The 18,076-nt window shown below is 43.6% G+C and overlaps 1 protein-coding gene across 1 annotated transcript in view; it reads right to left on the bottom strand.

Annotated features, from left to right (window-relative positions):
* Positions 1–18,076, bottom strand: part of LOXHD1 (lipoxygenase homology PLAT domains 1) — a 215,944-nt gene that overhangs the window by 24,905 nt on the left and 172,963 nt on the right. Inside the window, exons 33-35 of the mRNA XM_072992974.2 lie at positions 14,378–14,563; positions 11,183–11,310; positions 5,652–5,769 (exon numbers count right to left, since the gene is read on the bottom strand). Of these exons, the coding sequence (XP_072849075.2) occupies positions 5,652–5,769; positions 11,183–11,310; positions 14,378–14,563 (432 nt within the window). The remainder of the gene's footprint in view (positions 1–5,651; positions 5,770–11,182; positions 11,311–14,377; positions 14,564–18,076) is intronic.

Here is an 18,076-nt window from a genome sequence, read left to right as displayed (position 1 = left end):
GAAAAATTATTTCATTTTAAATATGGTGCTGCAGGAGAGCTTTGCAGATAGCCTGCCACAAAGACCAGCAAGTGCGTCCTAGAGCAAATCAAGCGTAAACGATCTCTGGAGGCAAAAATGTCGACACGGAGGCTGTCCTACTTTGGGCGCATCATGAGAAGGCAGGATTCTGTGCGAAAGACAATAATGTTGGGCAAAGTAGAAGGCAGAAGGAAAAGTGAAGGATCAAATACAAGATGGATTGAGTCCCTAAAGGAAGCCACAGGCTTGAGTCTGCAAGAGCTGAGCAGGGCTGTTGAGGACGGGACATTCGGGAGATCACTCATTCATAGGTTTCCCATAAGCTGAAGGCACCTTGACAGCATGTGATAACAGCAACAGTCCAGACCCACACTGAAATTCAGGTCTTTATTCTATAACTGATGTCTTTAAAAAACATTTATTTTTAAAATTATTTTTTCTTTCTTTCTTTCTTTCTTTCTTTCTTTCTTTCTTTCTTTCTTTCTTTCTTTCTTTCTTTCTTTCTTTCTTTCTTTCTTTCTTTCTTTCTTTCTTTCTTATTTCATTCATTCATTCATTCATTCATTCATTCATTCATTCATTCATAAAAGGATTGTCACTCTCGAATTGGCCTTCTCAGCCACACTAGAAGCTGTTCCAAGTCCTCTATTCAGAGCACGTGACTCTCGAGACTGAAGGATGCCTTATCTATCTATCTATCTATCTATCTATCTATCTATCTATCTATCTATCTATCTATCTATCTATCTATCTATCTATCTATCTATCTATCTATCTATCTATCTATCTATCTATCTATCTATCTATCTATCTATCTATCTATCTATCTATCTATCTGCCTGCCTGCCTGCCTGCCTGCCTGCCTGCCTGCCTGCCTGCCTGCCTGTTTGTTTGTTTGTTTGTTTGTTTATGCATTGACAATCATGGGGAGAGAATAAAGAACTCTAACTGTCGGATATGATATTCAGCCACCTCTTTGACTCAGCTCAATGCAATCCAAGCTCAGAAGGCCTATTTTATGGCAGTGCTAGCAAAAAAGGACCCTAGTGCCAGTTTTAAGACTGGGATAAATCTTGGTTTTTTAAAAATCTTTGTGTGGTAAATGAGACACTGTGAGCATTTTGCCCATGAGATAGTGAGGGATTTGTGTCTGTCTGTTTGTATGTATGCATGTTTCGTTCATTGCATGTTTCTAAGTCTTTTTTCTTTAAAATGCACCAAAATGTAAAACTCCCATCACTGTTGCCTTTTGAACACTGGATGGGTTTACTGCATCTTTGTGATCCATCAGCCTGTCCTTTCACACTGGCTGAATCCGTGTATCTGTGAAGCTTCTTCTTTAGCCTGTCCATGTGAAGACAGAGGATCTGACTTAGTACTAAAGATGCTGCTACCATTTCTACTCCTTCACTCAGCAATGAAGAAGCATTCTCAATAGACCGGATGGTTTCTGTTGTGTGGCTCTTTGTTCCTTCCCTAGAACTGGGACACGCAATAAATAGGCAGTTCCCCCCCCCACCCCTTATTAGCTGGAAAAGTCCCCTATGACACATGACAGCAAATAAGGCACAGGCAGGCTGAGTTTTATCCAAGCAGAAGTTAATCTTGCATACTGGCCAGAATCATGTTTGTGACAGGACCTGCTGGATCGCTCAGTGGTTTAGGTCTCTATGGAGCTGGGGGTTGGCAGTTCAATTCCCCACTGTGCTTCCTTGATGGGGGCTGGACTTGATGATCCATAGATTCCCTTCCAGTTCTGCAGTTCTGGCGATTAATCAGTGCATCGGCATGTGCCACTTGTTTTTTGGACTGCAGATCTCAGAATTCCTCAATCTTGGAGTTCCACCTGCCAGAACCAGATCTAAATTATGCTCACAGAGTGGCTGGGCTGGAAGGCTTCCTGGTTGAGGAGAGCCTGAGATGCAGCCGAGGGGCCCCTTAGGAAGGGCAAATTGAAGAGGATAGTGCTCAGCCTATCCTTGGCGACGAAGCATCTAGAAGGGAGAATTCTAGGATTTGGAAAACCAAACAAATAAACCGCGCATCACTATTAATTAAATTACATAACTCACTGTAATGAATTGCAGATAACTAACAAAGAGATAACTAACTAAAAAAAAGCTAACAAACAACTGATTGATTCAAAATTGGGAAAGGAGTACGACAAGGCTGTACATTGTCTCCCTGCTTATTTAACTTATATGCAGAATACATCATGCGAAAGGCTGGACTGGAGGAATCCCAAATTGGAATTAAGATTGCAGGAAGAAATACTGACAACCTCAGATATGCAGACGATACCACTCTGATGGCAGAAAGTGAGGAAGAACTAAAGAACCTCTTAATGAGGGTGAAAGAGTCGAGCACAAAAAATGGCCTGAAGCTCAACATCAAAAAAAAAAAAAAACTAAGATCTGGGCCACTGGTCCCAGCACTTCCTGGCAAATAGAAGGGGAAGATATGGAGGCAGTGACAGATTTTACTTTCCTGGGCTCCATGATCACTGCAGATGGGGACAGCAGGCACGAAATTAAAAGACGCCTGCTTCTTGGGAGGAAAGCGATGACAAATCTAGACAGCATCTTAAAAAGCAGAGACATCACCTTGCCAACAAAGGTCTGCATAGCCAAAGCTTTTCCAGTAGTGATGTATGGATGTGAGAGCTGGACCATAAAGAAAGCTGACCACTGAAGAATTGATGCTTTTGAATTGTGGTGCTGGAGGAGACTCTTGAGAGTCCCCTGGACTGCAAAGAGAACAAACCTATCCATTCTGAAGGAAATCAACTCTGAGTGCTCACTGGAAGGACAGATCCTGAAGCTGAGGCTCCAATACTTTGGTCATCTCATGAGAAGAGAAGACTCCCTGGAAGAGTCCCTGATGTTGGGAAAGTGTGAAGGCAAGAGGAGAAGGGGAGGACAGAGGATGAGATGGATGGACAGGGTCACCGAAGCAACCAACATGAATTTGACCAAACTCTGGAAGGCAGTGGAAGACAGGAGGGCCTGGCATGCTCTGGTCCATGGGATCACGAAGAGTTGGACACGACTTAACAACTCAACAACAACAACAAAGAGATGGTGCAATGTTAGACACATACCTTTGGCTCAACCACATTTCCTGTGCCATGAATTATCTTTGTTAACTTGCTCTGAGCCTGTCCAGTTTTATCTGCATCGTTCTCTAAGCATGGCTTCCAGAACTGGACACAGTAGGCCAGGCATCTTTTCATCAGGTGGCCCAACCCCTCTCTGGTGTTCAAGACCTTTCCTCGCCTTCTGCTTCCTACTGGTGAGATAGTCCTCTTCCTAACCCCCTCCTTAGATCTCACTCAATTATCTGGCAAAGATCTCAGCCCCCTCACCAACACAGCTCAGCTACTGCTACGGTTTGTGATGAACCCGTTTGTTACTACATCATGAGCCATCGCGCAGGAACTATTTTTTTTGGTAGAACGTACAACAGCCATCATAACAGCAGGAGCTTTTAAACATCTCTGTTATGCTGAGACAGCTATGGTGAGCCCTTCAGTGTAAAATGAAAGATGAAGAAACACCAGTCTCATGAAACAGAAATACAGAAACCTTGCACATGCATAGCTCAGCTGAGCAGAAGACACGTTAGGGTAGGTGGGTGGGTGCAACTTATTTGTATTTAAAACAGAAGAGAACAGAAATGAGATGTGGCAGCAGATAATGTTAGTATCTGATATGCTGAAGCGCAGGGGGGAAAAGGGGGGGAATAACATTTTGCAGTTGCATTTTTTAAAAGCACAAAATTTAAAATTGAACCCTGAAATTTGAAATTGGCCTTTTGAAGCACTGCAGTTCATTCAGGGCAAGGCTGGCCCCACCATCAGCTATAAATAGATCACATTCTCTTGAGAAAGTCCAGGGTACCTTGCTTCTTTCTTTCTTTCTTTCTTTCTTTCTTTCTTTCTTTCTTTCTTTCTTTCTTTCGAGCTCTGAGGGCCCCCCCCAACCACAACGAAGGCTTTGCCATGCCTTGCAGGTGCATCACGCCAACATTCCTTCCTAATAAAGCCTAACAGCTTAGAGTCCCTTTCAGTAAAATTATAGGTGGTGCTTGGCTTTCCCTGAAATTCTCCCAGGTTTCCAGTTGTGCCAAGATGAGAAGTGAGAGGCAGGAGGAAACGTGATCAAAATAAGCAACCTTGCCAAGAAGAAAGCAAACTTATGGCTTTCCCGTAGGGTGTAAATCACGAGGAGAGGAAAAGGCCTCAGAAGGAGGAACAAAACACTTAAACCAAAGGACACGCCATGCTTGACAACCCTGCTGAACACATCCTGGAGGAAGGGAGACAGCTTTGTTGGCAGAGCCAACGCTTTGTCTCCAGATAGGGCTGCTCTGTGTTCGGCTGCTTTCCGGTCAATGTAGAAGTTGTATTCTGCACACTTATACACACACTGTGAGGCTCTATGCTGCAGTGAGACAAGGGAGAGAGAAGGAGTGGAAGAAATGGGTGTTGATGGACCCATGTCTGGCCAGAAGCGATGGACTCTGACCAGACAGGTTGTCTTTCAGATCCCATGTTCACCAGCTCTCGCCTAGAAATAGCCTCTTCTTCTGCCCAGGGTCATACACATCCTGCCTCATGCCTATGAAGGCAAGGCACAGCCAATTATGAGCTGGCGGGTGCAGGGCCAAATATCCCTGCCGGCCTCCAGGTCTCCCTCTTTCGGTATCCTGCTCCCGTATGTTCTTACAATGAAAAATAAAACCCCTATTGACTTTATGCGAAGGGATCACCACAAAGAGCTTACAAAGCCAGCTGAATTTAGGTTTGAGAAAGCCCAGACCGTATTCTTGCTTCATAGGTCACCATGTCCTTGTTGAGAACTAGAGAGAAAATGTTGCAATCACCTTGAAAGAAGGATTCATATGCTCCATATAGGAGTTCTTGACTTTTATAATCCTGCTGGTCTGCGACCGTAATAAAGAATGAACTTCCTTGTCACATAGAATTGTTGAGAACTATATATAGTTAGTGAAGAATGGATGCTTTTGAATTGTGGTGTTGGAGGAGACTCTTGAGAGTCCCCTGGACTGCAAGGAGAACAAAGCTATCCGTTCTGAAGGAAATCAACCCTGAGTGCTCACTGGAAGGACAGATCCTGAAGCTGAGGCTCCAATCCTTTGGCCATCTCACGAGAAGAGAAGAATCCCTGGAAAAGACCCTGATGTTGGGAAAGTGTGAAGGCAAGAGGAGAAGGGGACGACAGAGGACGAGATGGTTGGACAGTGTCATCAAAGCGATTAATGTGAATTTGGTACCAAACTCCGGGAGGAAGTGGAAGACAGGAGGGCCTGGCGTGCTCTGGTCCATGGAGTCACAAAGAGTTGGACACGACTTAATGACTAAACAACAACAACAAATAACTCTAGTCCAAGTTCCAGCCACTGAGAGATAATACATGCACACTTTATTTGGTGGAATGTCAGAAAGCAGGAGGAAGCTTAGCTTGACTTTCAGTGCCCAGCAGAAGCAGCACTCAGAACCTCTTCGAAGACCCCACACATCCTTCGGGCTACGTAACATCATGAAAATCTGCAAAAGATCCACAGCCTTCTTTATAAACAGTGGAGGAGTTACAGAACCCATGTGTTACCTGTTCCAGAAACCAATCTGGGCGACTCCCTTCCCCATCGGTCCGTATCCTCATTTTCCTAAGTGGTGCAATGTCTGGGATCTCCATGATAAAAGTATCTCTCTGGCCAATCTCAAATCTGCAGGAAGGAGAAAGATATTCCAGTTATCTATTAACACACTTCTTCTAAGGAATTGCTTACACACTGACCCCTGTCGGAAAAGAGAGGTTAATATGGTAATTTATTTGTATTTATTTATTTAAAAGGACTCAGAGCAGCTTATATCATTACAACGCAACATTTAAAAAAAACAACAGTGAGTATAGAAATATTTTTAAAGAATCAAACAAATAGGTAACGGTAAAGGTTCCCCTTGACATTTAGTCCAGTTGTGTCCATCTCTAGGGCGCGGTGCTCATCTCCGTTTCCAAGCCGTAGAGCCAGCGTTATGTCCGAAGACAATCTTCCGTGGTCACTTGACCAGCACAACAAGACACAGAATGCTGTTACCTTCCCACCAAGGTGGTACCTATTTATTGACTTGCATTTGCATGCTTTCGAACTGCTAGGTTGGCAGGAGCTGGGACAAGCGACGGGCGCTCACTCCATCGCGTGGATTCGATCTTACGACTGCTTGGTCTTCTGACCTTGCAGTATAGAGGCTTCTGTGGTTTAGCCCGCAGCGCCACCATGTCCCCAGACTGGAACTGGAATTTTGTGATGTGAAAGTGCTTGTCATGAAAGACACTGTAACGGTCGCCCCCAGGGATCATTCAAAAATGTAGGCAGAGATGCTGATCATGACAAACCTCTCCAAAGAACACTTTACCACTTCTTCACTGGTTTAGTCACATAGGTTGGAAAAGGGAAGGGAAACTAGCTATAGTAATTCCCATTCCCAGCAGGAACAGGTCTTTTGTAAAGCTAATGGCTCTCAATGGCCCTTTCAAGAGCAAGACATTGCAAAATACTTTCTGTTACCATACGGAGAGCTCGCAACAGTACACTTTGGTTGCAAAACTCCTCACATGCTTTAGGTAGCGTGATGGTGAGAGCTAAGTTCACAGAGAACTGAGGAATATTTGGTGAGTGGGTGTTCACAAACAACACTATCAAACCGGCTAGTTAGAAAGCGCCTACCTTGTGTGTTCTGGCACCAGCACATCACTGCATTCTGTTCTATCCAGTGCATTTAGAAGTCACATTCCAGGGTGCTGGCAGGGCTGTCCGTGTTTACATGTACAAGGCGCCCAATTCAAATCCTGTCATCTCCAGTATCAAGCACCTTCCTGCATGCTGTGTTTGGCTGAGCGATCTGCCATCACACGGCTCTGGTGAGCACTTTTAATGCTTCTTATCATGTGTTTGATTCGTCTCCCACCCTGTTGCTCGACAGCACCGATTAAATTATGCATAGGCTACTGCCCTTAAGAGAAGAGCTTGACGGCATGAAAGCTCTTGGGAATCATAATTTAGACGTACACAAGGGCACAAATCCGAAGCGGGGACTAACGAGAGACAGTGGGGCGGTACCGAGAAATTGCTTGGCACCATTCCTTTGGCGGGCTGTGGACTCATTTCTCAAGAGGCATTCTTGCCCTCATGTCCACTTATCAATATTTGGGTTCCCAGGAGCTATTTTGCAGCTAAGGTTAACGTAAATTAAATTATCGTATTATCTGGGACAGCTGAAAAACATGTTTCTCGCCAACACATATATCACCAGCTATTATTACTTAAAGAAAGGGGGAGAATTATAGTCTCCCTTGGCTCCTGTTTATGCAGGTGAACAGCTACGTTTTGCTATTTCAATAATACGTGTGTACCAGGATTCCACGTCAAGGGATGAGCACCGTCCCCTAGAGTCGGACACAACTGGACTAAATGTCAAGGGGAACCTTTACCTTTACCTTACCAAGATTCTAAGGTAATGATAGTCCTGTGTGCATTTAGCAGTTGCATGAGAGTACAACACCAGAGAAGCCGTAAGACTCACTATGGAATCTCACTTTACTGGAACATTGTTTTGTTAAGGGAAATCCATCAAGTTCCTAGCCCTGAAGTTTGGTAAACACTACAAAACTAGGGGGGAATTTATCCCCTTACCTCTAGGCGGAACGTATACTGAAAGCCTAGATTCAGTTGAAGGAGAGGTGAAAATTAGTAGAAAAAACACCAGTAATTCAAGATATGAGGATAAAAACATCTTACTGGCAGAAAGCAGCAATGTCTTATTTATTTATTTATTTATTTATTTATTTATTTATTTATTTATTTATTTATTTATTTATTTATTTATTTATTTATTTATTTATTTGTCCCGCCCATCTGGTCTGAAGAAAGTTAAAAAAGAAAGTGTCAAAGCAGGATTGCAGTTGAACACTAAGAAGACAAAAAAAAAAATCATGACTACTGAAGAAATATGCACTCTTAATGTAAAAAATAAAAACATTGAAATTGTTAAAGATTGGCCAGAGAATCAGAAGAAGACTGAGACTCGGAAGGCAACAGTGAAGGAATCGGAAAAGGTCATCAAGTATAAAGATGTGTCACTGGAGTCCAAGAATAAGATCATACACACTACTGTATTTTTATTCACTATGTACATGTGTGAAGGCAAAAAAAAAAATGATTCATTTGAAATATGGTGTTGTAGGAGAGCTTTGCAGATACCCTGGACTGCCAGAAAGACCAAGAAGTGGCTCCTAGATCAAATTAAGCCTGAACTACCTCTGAAGGCAAACATGATGAAACTGAGACTGTCCTACTTTGGGTACATCATGAGAAGGTAGGGTTCTCCTGAAAAGTCAATCATGCTGGGAAAGGTGGAAGGCAGCAGGAAAAGAGGAAAGACCAAATATGAGATGGATTGATTCCCTAAAGGAAGCCATGGCTTTTGAGTCAGCAAGAGCTGAGCAGGGCTGTTCAGGACAGGACATTTTTGGAGATTGTTCATTAATAGGGTGACCGGAGGCAACATAAAGGCATGTAGCAACAACAGTGAAGCCAGAAGTGTACTCACTGGCTGGAAACCTCTTGGTGTAACTTGACGCCATGCAAGTCAGAAGATATCATTATCCAGTGATTAGAAAATTTAACTGAAATTAATAGAAAGCTTCCTAATCCCTACCTGCCTTTCGGGTTTTGAGTCTCCCTATGACTCCTTTTGTCCCTGGGGAGGCCTTTGGGAGCCGTTGGATAGGGGCAGAAAGCCTTCAACTGCCAAAAATTGCTGCCAGGATCCTATGTCACCGGATGACGAATGTCCTATGTCTAGCACAGGATAAAGCTACACGAGAAGATTTCGGCTACTAGGTTGGAGAGATAAAGGAAGCGAGCCCTCAACGCTCTATATAAATTATCACATCTTTCAACAAATAATGAGAGCAGAATTGATGATGCAAATTAAAAACACATAGTCTATTCCTGCTCAATTGGCTTAATTTTGAAAGCACTGTAGAATTTATTGCAGTTTTTCTAATTGTTCTTAATTCACATTAAGAACAGACAGATCTGTTTGTTTCCACTCCACATGGTTCCTCATTTTTCTGACTTTAACTGTACTTCAGTCTGATTCTGATTTTAAAAAATACTGCATGAAAAAAATCTATGCATATATCCCCACACACTTTTAATGTATATATTAATGCCTGCCTTGATTTCCAACAGTAGTATGTGTACGTAAATGTGCAAATGGCAAGTGATTTTTTAATTATATGATACATTTTGTGTATTCATTCATACCTGTAATTTTTTTTGCACACTCTCCTCTAATGCGTGAATTTTTGTACACATTTCTGATAGCCGAACGGTATCACAAAAAGTGTGGGAAAGTGTAGGTTTCAGGACAAAAGTGTTTTTTTTTTTTTTTTTTTTTTGTACACTTACAGATTCAAGAAGTGTGAATTATACATGCTGGCATGAAAAATTCTGACTGAAAGGATTTCTCTCCCACCCCTCGCTCCCACAGCCTGACAAGAATCTACACAGCAAACAGGTGGCATGCAGACTTTATCAAGAAATAAAATAAACAAATAGAAATTAAAATCCTTCCTTGAAAATTCCACACAGTAAGTGCTCTATCAAAGGGAATGCCTTCTACCAGCCATTCAAGGCCTGTTCAGAAGCTCAAGGAATTTATTCTTCTTGCCTGCTAGAATTACGAAAGCTATCAAATAGGGATGCAGTGAGTATATGCAAAATGTTTGTTCTTACTGATTTCCCGAGTTTTGCCACATCAAGACTCCACACTGAATCTTCCTACTGCATCAGTGAGATTTCCAGGCTTTTTGAAAACATTGTTTTTCCTTTCCCCCCTCCTTTTTCCCCACAGAGAACGGCAAAATCCCGTGCAGTTTAATGCTGTTTCTGGTGAATCCTGCACAGGACAGATACCAGCCTATGCAGGAATGGTAACGTTTGTGTTCCTTCTGCCCTTTCCAAGTGAATTCTTCACAGGAAGGCTGAAATTCTGAGCAGGAATTATAACAAGACGGGGGGGGGGGAAGGATACAAAACCTCTGAGAAATCCTGCAAGATTTCATGGTGGCAAGGGGGGGGGGATATTGCACAGAAAAATCTTACTGCAAAGAGAACAGAGGGGGGTTTCCTTGGTTTTTCTCTGAAAGCAAGAGGCTACAAAACCCATACCACTAAGCATCTGGCAGGCTGTGGTAGGTATATGGCTGGTTGGCTGTGTTTGACACAGTGGGCTGTGTAACACATTGAACTATTAAGGAGGGACCTTAGTTCAGTGACACAGCTCATATGCACAGAAATATCCCAGATCTGATACCTCACATGCCAGTTAGATGGATCAGGAGCCAGCAATGGTAAAAACATGTTGCCTCCCATGCTTCTTTGTGGGCAGAAAGGTTTTTCTGAGACACTGGCTAAAATCCTGTTGCTTTAACTTATTACCCATAAGGCTGACGACATCATCACCTGCAGTGACTTTTTTTTGGTATGTTAATAATTTCTGGTAAACCTACATGGCTTCCTTGTGAAAGAGATCCTAAAGAAATCTCAGAACCTTTGAGGGCAATTGGCAGCTTTTGATTTCTTTTAAAAAAACAACAACACAACCCACTGCTGTTGATGACATCATCAGCCTTATGCAGTGTAAATTGAAGCGACAGGGTTTCGGCCATTTTTTTCCCACAACATTGGAAAGACGGGCCTCCAGGAGCATGGAGGAATTTTTTTTTTTTTTGGCCCCTGCAGGGCATGAGCCAAGCATGGCCCACACTTTGCCCAACCTTATACCTGAGCCCTGTTATAGAAGAGAAGTGCTACTTCTGGAGGCCTCGAAGAAGCATGACTCTTCATTTAAACAGGGATAAAATTTTAGTGGAGTTTAGAAAAGTCTCTCGAGGCCCTCAAATCAGGAAGAGTTCACATTGCCAATTCTTGATCTAAATCTAGGATTTTCCCACCTCCAAATCCATCACACCGTTCCCCATTGAGGCTCTCAATTCCCCACCTGAATTGCTGATGTGTTCTTTGTTCCATGGGTAGTTCTAAGCAACAGAACTGACAAAGTAATGGTTACCTGGTTCCATTTTTTTCCAGCTGCATCTCTTCTGAGCACCCATTCGATCCAAAGAGTGTAATAAAAATACCAGCGTCAGTGCCAGCGTGTGAGACATCCCCAGTCACAACAGTCACGTCGTACAGAATCTGGGAGAAAACAGAAAGACTTTGTGAGTTTGACTTGTCGGAGCTGTGTGCTTGTTTGTCATTTTCTGTTTGTAAAGCAAAAGCAGAGCCACCGTGTTAAAATTAGGAAGGTGCGTGGAGAGGACTACTGTGTGGGAAAGAATAGACCACACTCAACAAAGTAAAAGTGTGTAAAGAACTGTACAGGAGGAATAATGAAAGTGAGGGTTTACCCAGATGGGCCATTTGTTCCTGTAAATGTTCCGGGTTCTGCTCTGATGATTTCAGCATCTTCCCTGTCATCTATACAACACAACTCTTGTACCACCACATTCAGGGCATTTTTTCCCCCACCACTCCGTGCAACCACCTCTGATTTCCCTGGGCTCCTATTTCCCAATTTATTCCCCTGCTTCAAAACCACTTAAAGATGGTCAATGAAACAAAGAGATCTCTCCAAAGGAATGGCCTGTACACCTTCCAGTTTTTATAGGGGAATGACAGGGCTCTACCTACAGATCCCAAAACCAAATGGACTTAGGCATTAACATAAAAATAAATTACTCACAAGGCTCAAACAAGGTAACAGATCACTCCGAGATGGATGCCTGTACTACTTTCAGCAACTATTGTATTTTTATCTACTTTCAACTTCTCCTGGACTCTGTTACAGTGCCCTCGGCATTCACACCACACTCAAAACCCTAAAACATCCTTCTGTCCTTCAAACACTCTCTCAAGACAAATCTTTTTTGATTCCAGCATCATTCAGAATGGCTGTCCACTTTTCCCCGTTGACAGCAATTCCAAAATTGGTGACTAGCCAAGGCAAAGAGTCAAAAAAGTTGTCCGTCACAGAGGACGTGGCCATCTGGGGAATTGTAGAATCGTCGTACGATCGGAAGGGACCTTGAAGGTCTTCCAGTCCAACCCTCTGCCCAAGCCAGGAGACTTCATACCATCCCAAACAGATGGCTGTCCAATCTTTTCTCGAAAACCTCCAGCGATGAGGCACCCAGAACATGGGGAGGCCAGCTGTTCCACTGCTTCACGTTTCTCACCGTCAGGAAATTCCTCCTTATTTCCAGGTTGGATCTCCCTCTGACAAATTTCCACTCATGGGTTCTTGTCCTACCCCTCAAGCCAATGGAGAATAAACTGATGCCCTCCTCCCTGTGGGAACCCTTCAGATCTTGGAAGACTGCGATCATGTCTCCCCTCAGTCTTCTCTTCGTTAAGCTAAACAGACCTAGTTCTTTGAGTCGTTCCTCATAGGATTTAGCCTCCAGTCCCCTTATCATCTTTGTTGCTTTGTTGCAGCTAGAAGGGTGGATTGGGCCCCAATGCCTAAGATCCCCACCTCCTGAATCCCATGCTGTGACACCTGTTTGGGAACCATGGGGAAAAGGGAACTGCATTACTTGGAGTTTTGAATGAATACAGTGCGGGTACAAAAGCAACGCATGTGAAATGCTCTCACTCGGATCCCCAGTTTCCTGCACTCCATCATATACGAGAACACAAAGGGGATCATGGTGGATCAGACCACAGACTTATCTAGTTCAGCATTCTGTGCCCGTTGGAGCTAACGGATGGCCTCTGGCAGCCCGTCAGCAAGATCTATAATTGCAATCCTTGCAGATGGGTGGAAGCAAAGTGTCAAGGGAATTCAGCGTCAGGCTGACCACTATTTGTTTCCCATTTTTATTTGTTTTTTTTCTTCCATTTATAGCCTCTTTCTTCCAGTAAGCTGAAGATAGCCTAAGCACCTCTCTTCTTCCCCAATTTATCCTCACAGAAGTCTTTCAAATGAGATCAAGCTGCGAGCCTGTGAGTAGTGCAAGGTCACCCCCTGAGCTTCATGGCTACGTGGGGGAACTTGGGAGGCAGGTTTCATAGGAGTCCTAGTCTCAGCAGCTACGCAGACAAATAACGCGGGAAATGGATTGGGATAGGCTGATCCGCATGACGTTAAAAACCAATGCAGATCAGCCCAGATTTCTTCCCCACAAATCTGTAGTTTTTAACTTAAACCCAGGGCTTCTATTCTCTTGGGATCAAATGCATTTTTATCAGTTTGGATGGTGTGACTGTTTGAGCTGATGTGGAGGGGTTTGTAGCTGTTCTATATGAAGTCATTCCAGGTGGCTACAGCTTTAGTGAGTGGGGCAGGGCATTGTAGAAACTGGCTGCTCTTTGAATCTTCTCCCCACACCTGATGTCTGAGTCTCCTTCCTTCCTTCCTTCCTTCCTTCCTTCCTTCCTTCCTTCCTTCCTTCCTTCCTTCCTTCCTTCCTTCCTTCCTTCCTTCCTTCCTTCCTTCCTTCCTTCCTTCCTTCCTTCCTTCCTTCCTTCCTTCCTTCCTTCCTTCCTTCCTTCCTTCCTTCCTTCCTTCCTTCCAGCAATAGATAAGAGAGCTCCATCCATCCATCCATCCATCCATCCATCCATCCATCCATCCATCCATCCATCCATCCATCAGCTTGCTAATCTAGTAATAAGGCAGCTAAGTGACCAAAGAGGAAAAAAGAGGGAGGACTCAGAAGAAAGAGAGGAGAAAGTTTTAAGGTAGCTCTGATCTAACTGTGCCTCCTGCAAATCTGGATGGTCAGAGAAAAACTACCTTTAAAAGGTCCTCCTCTTTCTCTCTTTTTTTCTTTAACAAGCTGAAAACAAGGCTGAAGTACAAACATCCTGTCCCTCTGCTAATTTCTTTCTCACACACACCCTGTTTGGTCAACTAGCTGAAAGAAGGAAGGAAGGAAACAAGCAGATCCAGATGTGGAAGGGAGAGGATGAAACCAGTTAACAAGCTGCAAACAAGACTGGTTTCCTCCTCTCTCTGCTAACCCCTGTGTGGTTGAAGCAAATTACCCCAAGGAAACCTGACTTACCAATTGCAGCTTCACAGTGGATGTATTTGCATTTCTCCCACAGTGTAGACATACCCTCAGTCTCTAACCACTGAAGTACTCTGAATGTACTGTCTACCTAATTTTGTTTTTAAAGTTTCTTGCGGGGGGGGGGGGACAAAGACATTTGCTTCAAATTCAGAGTGAGAGAGACTAGAGTCAGTCACAGAACTGACCTTCAGACCAATGTTGACGCTGTCAGCATCCAGGATGTTGAAGACCCGTGCGGTCAAGCCATCTCCCATGTCCCTGGCCAGCCAGCATTTGCAGACGAAGGTATACATGATCCCTTTAGTGGGCACAGTGATGCTGATTTCATCCAAGAGCCAAGAGCTTTCTGGTGTGGCCCCATCATGACCCACCTAGGAGACCCCATAAAAGAAAATAAATGTGCCATTATTATTATTATTATTATTATTATTATTATTATTATTATTATTATTATTATTATTATTATTGTTGTTGTTGTTGTTGTTGTTGTTGTTGTTGTTGTTGTTGTTGTTAACTACTACTACTACTACATCATTATCATCATCATCATCATCAGTATTGTTATTATATTGATTTAAATCTTTGTTTAAAATGTTAGTTTTTTAGACTGCCGTTGGACTGCTAAATCCTGCCAGACAAATCTTATCTCATTTTTTTGATTGGGTAACCATCCTGGTAGATGGTGGGAATGCTGTAGATGTAATATATCTCTACTTCAGCAAAGCTTTTGATAAAGTGCCCATTGATCGCCTGTTTAGCAAGCTAGTTAGGGGTGGTCTGGATGAAACAGGTGCCAGGCGGAGACACAATTGATTACAGAACCATATTCAGCGCGTGCTTATCGATGGCTCCTTCTCAAACTGGGAGGAGGCACAAGTAGTACTGCAAGGTCCTGAGCCCAGCGCTCTTCAACATTTTCATGAAAGACACGGATGAGGGAGTTTAAGGAAGACAGTACTTATCAAATTTGTCGGTGACAGCAAATGGGATGGAATAGCTAATCCCTTGGAAGACAAAAACAAAATTCAAAAAGAGCTTGATAAACAACAGAATGAAATTTAACAGGGAGATGTGGAAGACAGGAGGGCCTGGCGTGCTCTGGTCCATGGGATCGAAGAGTCGGACACGACTTAACGACTAAACAACAACAACCTAGTGTGGTGTAGTGGACAGAGTGATGGACTAGGGCCCAGGAGGCCTGGTTTCAAATCCTCACATGGCCATGTAAGCTGACTAGGGGTGTGGAACTGGTAAAACCACTGCTTACTGTATATGTCTCACTTACCTTGAAAGCCCTATTAGGGCTGCTATAACTCAATTCTGACTTGAGGGTACAGAACAATTTCGGTCCCCCAAAGTCATGTTTCTGAACTCTGATCACAAAGGTGTTTCCACCGAAATGAGCTCTAGAATCTCACAATCCAGCCTAGCCAGTCCTATTTGGTTGTGAAATGTTATCACAGAGAGAGAGGGACGCCTGCCGTGGGAACAATTGAGAATGGTGAACATTAAAAAAAAAAAAAAGACGGGTACCACAAAAATAAAGAAAAGATCAAAGCGGCCCAATGTACAAAGAAAATACTGGAGGAATACTTTTACCAGATCACTGAAAAGTTGCAAACAATATAGGCTTTTGAACCGTCCAGAGCTTCTCTTCAGACATACAGTAGATGTCATAAAATTTGGAGGAAAGAAGCAAAACAACTGCTATTTAGATGCAGTGGCGATTTTTCTTGAGGACAGACTGCTTGCCAAGCAAGATGGAGGCTGAGGACTCTGGATAATAAAAGGTGTCAACGTTATCGGAGTACAGTCTGTTCTCTCTCTGTCAACAAAGGCCTGTCTAGGACCTTCAGCAGACCCGTCGGCTGCCTATCCATAAAACAAGTTAAGAGGAATTTTGTTGTTCCAAATGAGGAGGGTATAACCCAACGTTTTTGCAGAAACTGAGCAGCTTTCACTCACCCCTCCCAACCAGTGCTATGTGTCACGAGTGATGGAGTGAATCACGTATTTCTGTATCTCTCAGCATGGATTCCCCTCCGCTCCTTGACCCTGCTCAGTTTCAAGAACGGAGAGCCATCTCAGACAGCACAGTCTGCACCGCCCGGCAGAGTGCGAGCAGTTCAGGCTTCTCTCCCCAAGAATTTTGGTCTCTGTCGCAGCTAAATTACTTAAGAGATTAATCTCAGACACATTATTATCAGCATAATTATGTATCCCCATCACTTCAAGGGAGCCTCTCCCAGTCAATCAGCTTAATGAACAAATCTGCTCATGGAAACACTAGAACGGATGACAGTTCATCACGTTCAAAGCGAAAGTTGTTCATCATTAGCAGAGGCACCCAAGCCTTTTGAGCTTCTCCCTTTCAAACAAAGACATGATTTCCCCTTCCAGCCTAGATATCTTAATAGTCTTTTTAGAACCAATAATCTCTTCCCCCTGACCTGAAATGATAGATCTCCTGCACGGCTCCTTCCCACCCACCCCCACCCCACAAATCAGCAATGGATCACTTTATCAAACTGTTTCAGCCATCTTTTCCATTAGGGACGTTATCTCTCGGCTAATGCTTGTGCAACTGCAGAAAATTAGAGCTAATCACCTGGGGAAACGCAGGGAATCTAGCACAAGATGCACTGATGCTCAAACGCCTGCCGTGTGATGGGAATTTTAAAAAGGGGGTGTTTGATGCTCCACGCTGGCACACTTGTAGCTGTCGTTTGCTTCCTCTGTGTAAAACATCCTCAAAGGCTGCTATGGAATCTTAGGAGCTTATACACAACCATGGTGTTCACACAAGTCTTGTGCAAGGCTTTGGACGAATACGTTAGGAGTTGTGCGCTCAAGCCGAACCCGTGTGATCGCCCTGCAGGGTAGCACCAGCTTGGATTTTTTTGCATTCAATATGAGGGGCTGAAAAGAAATGTCCCAAACTCATGCGGTTCAACATGCTTAGCCAGCCTCCTTACATTTAGTGAGTTTACATAGAGTCCACGTTCAGATTCCTCACTGAATTTCCAAATTATCGCTAGGTTAACCCTGATATAATCTCAGCACCTTTCGATACTATCGACCTCCAGTATCCTCTTTGACACCCTGGAGTCCCTCAAGGCTCTGTTTTGTCTCCTATGTTGTTTAACATCTACATGAAAACACTGGGAGATATCATCCAAAGTTTGGGGGTTTGGTATCACCAGTAGGCGGATGACACCCAACACTACTCCCTCATGCCACCTAAATCTGGGGAAGCTGTTTCGGCTCTAGATCAGTATTCGGTATCAGTCATGGACTGGATGAGGGTGAATAAATTTGCTTCTCCCAGACTCCGGAACTCCCTCCCACAGGAAGTTAGGCTGGCCCTATCTTTGCTGTCCTTCCTCAAGCAGCAAATATACTGTTCAGGTAAGCCGTCCCTCAATGACCTATGTGTTAATTTTAAATAAATTGCTATGCATCACTGCTTTGACTGGATTTTTAGTACTCCTTGTGTTTTCCATATTTGTGTTTGTCATTCTCAGAGAGAAACATATTTAAAGTAAGGAAATAAATAAATAGGTTAACATACATGTTCAGAGGAGCTGCATGAGGCTAAGGTATTATGGACCAATTTCTGATCTGTCTAAGGGTGTGACTTGGACTCCCTCACCTCTGGCAAGGCACCTGGAAGGGACAACATCCCTGTTGAAGTGCTGAAATGTGGTAAGGAGATCATCATCACCGAACTGTATGAAATCTTTTGTCTCTGCTGGAGGGAAGGTGGAGTACCACAGGACATGAAGGATGCAAACATTGTCACGTTGTACAAGAACAAAGGTGACAGGGGTGACTGCAATAACTACGGTGGTATCTCTCTTCTTAGCGTTGTAGGGAAGCTGCTT

Source organism: Pogona vitticeps, chromosome 2, assembly GCF_051106095.1.
Source record: "Pogona vitticeps strain Pit_001003342236 chromosome 2, PviZW2.1, whole genome shotgun sequence".
NCBI lineage: Eukaryota > Metazoa > Chordata > Lepidosauria > Squamata > Agamidae > Pogona > Pogona vitticeps.
The sequence above is the reverse complement of the archived record's forward strand: the minus strand, read 5'-3'. Positions and strand labels throughout refer to the sequence as shown.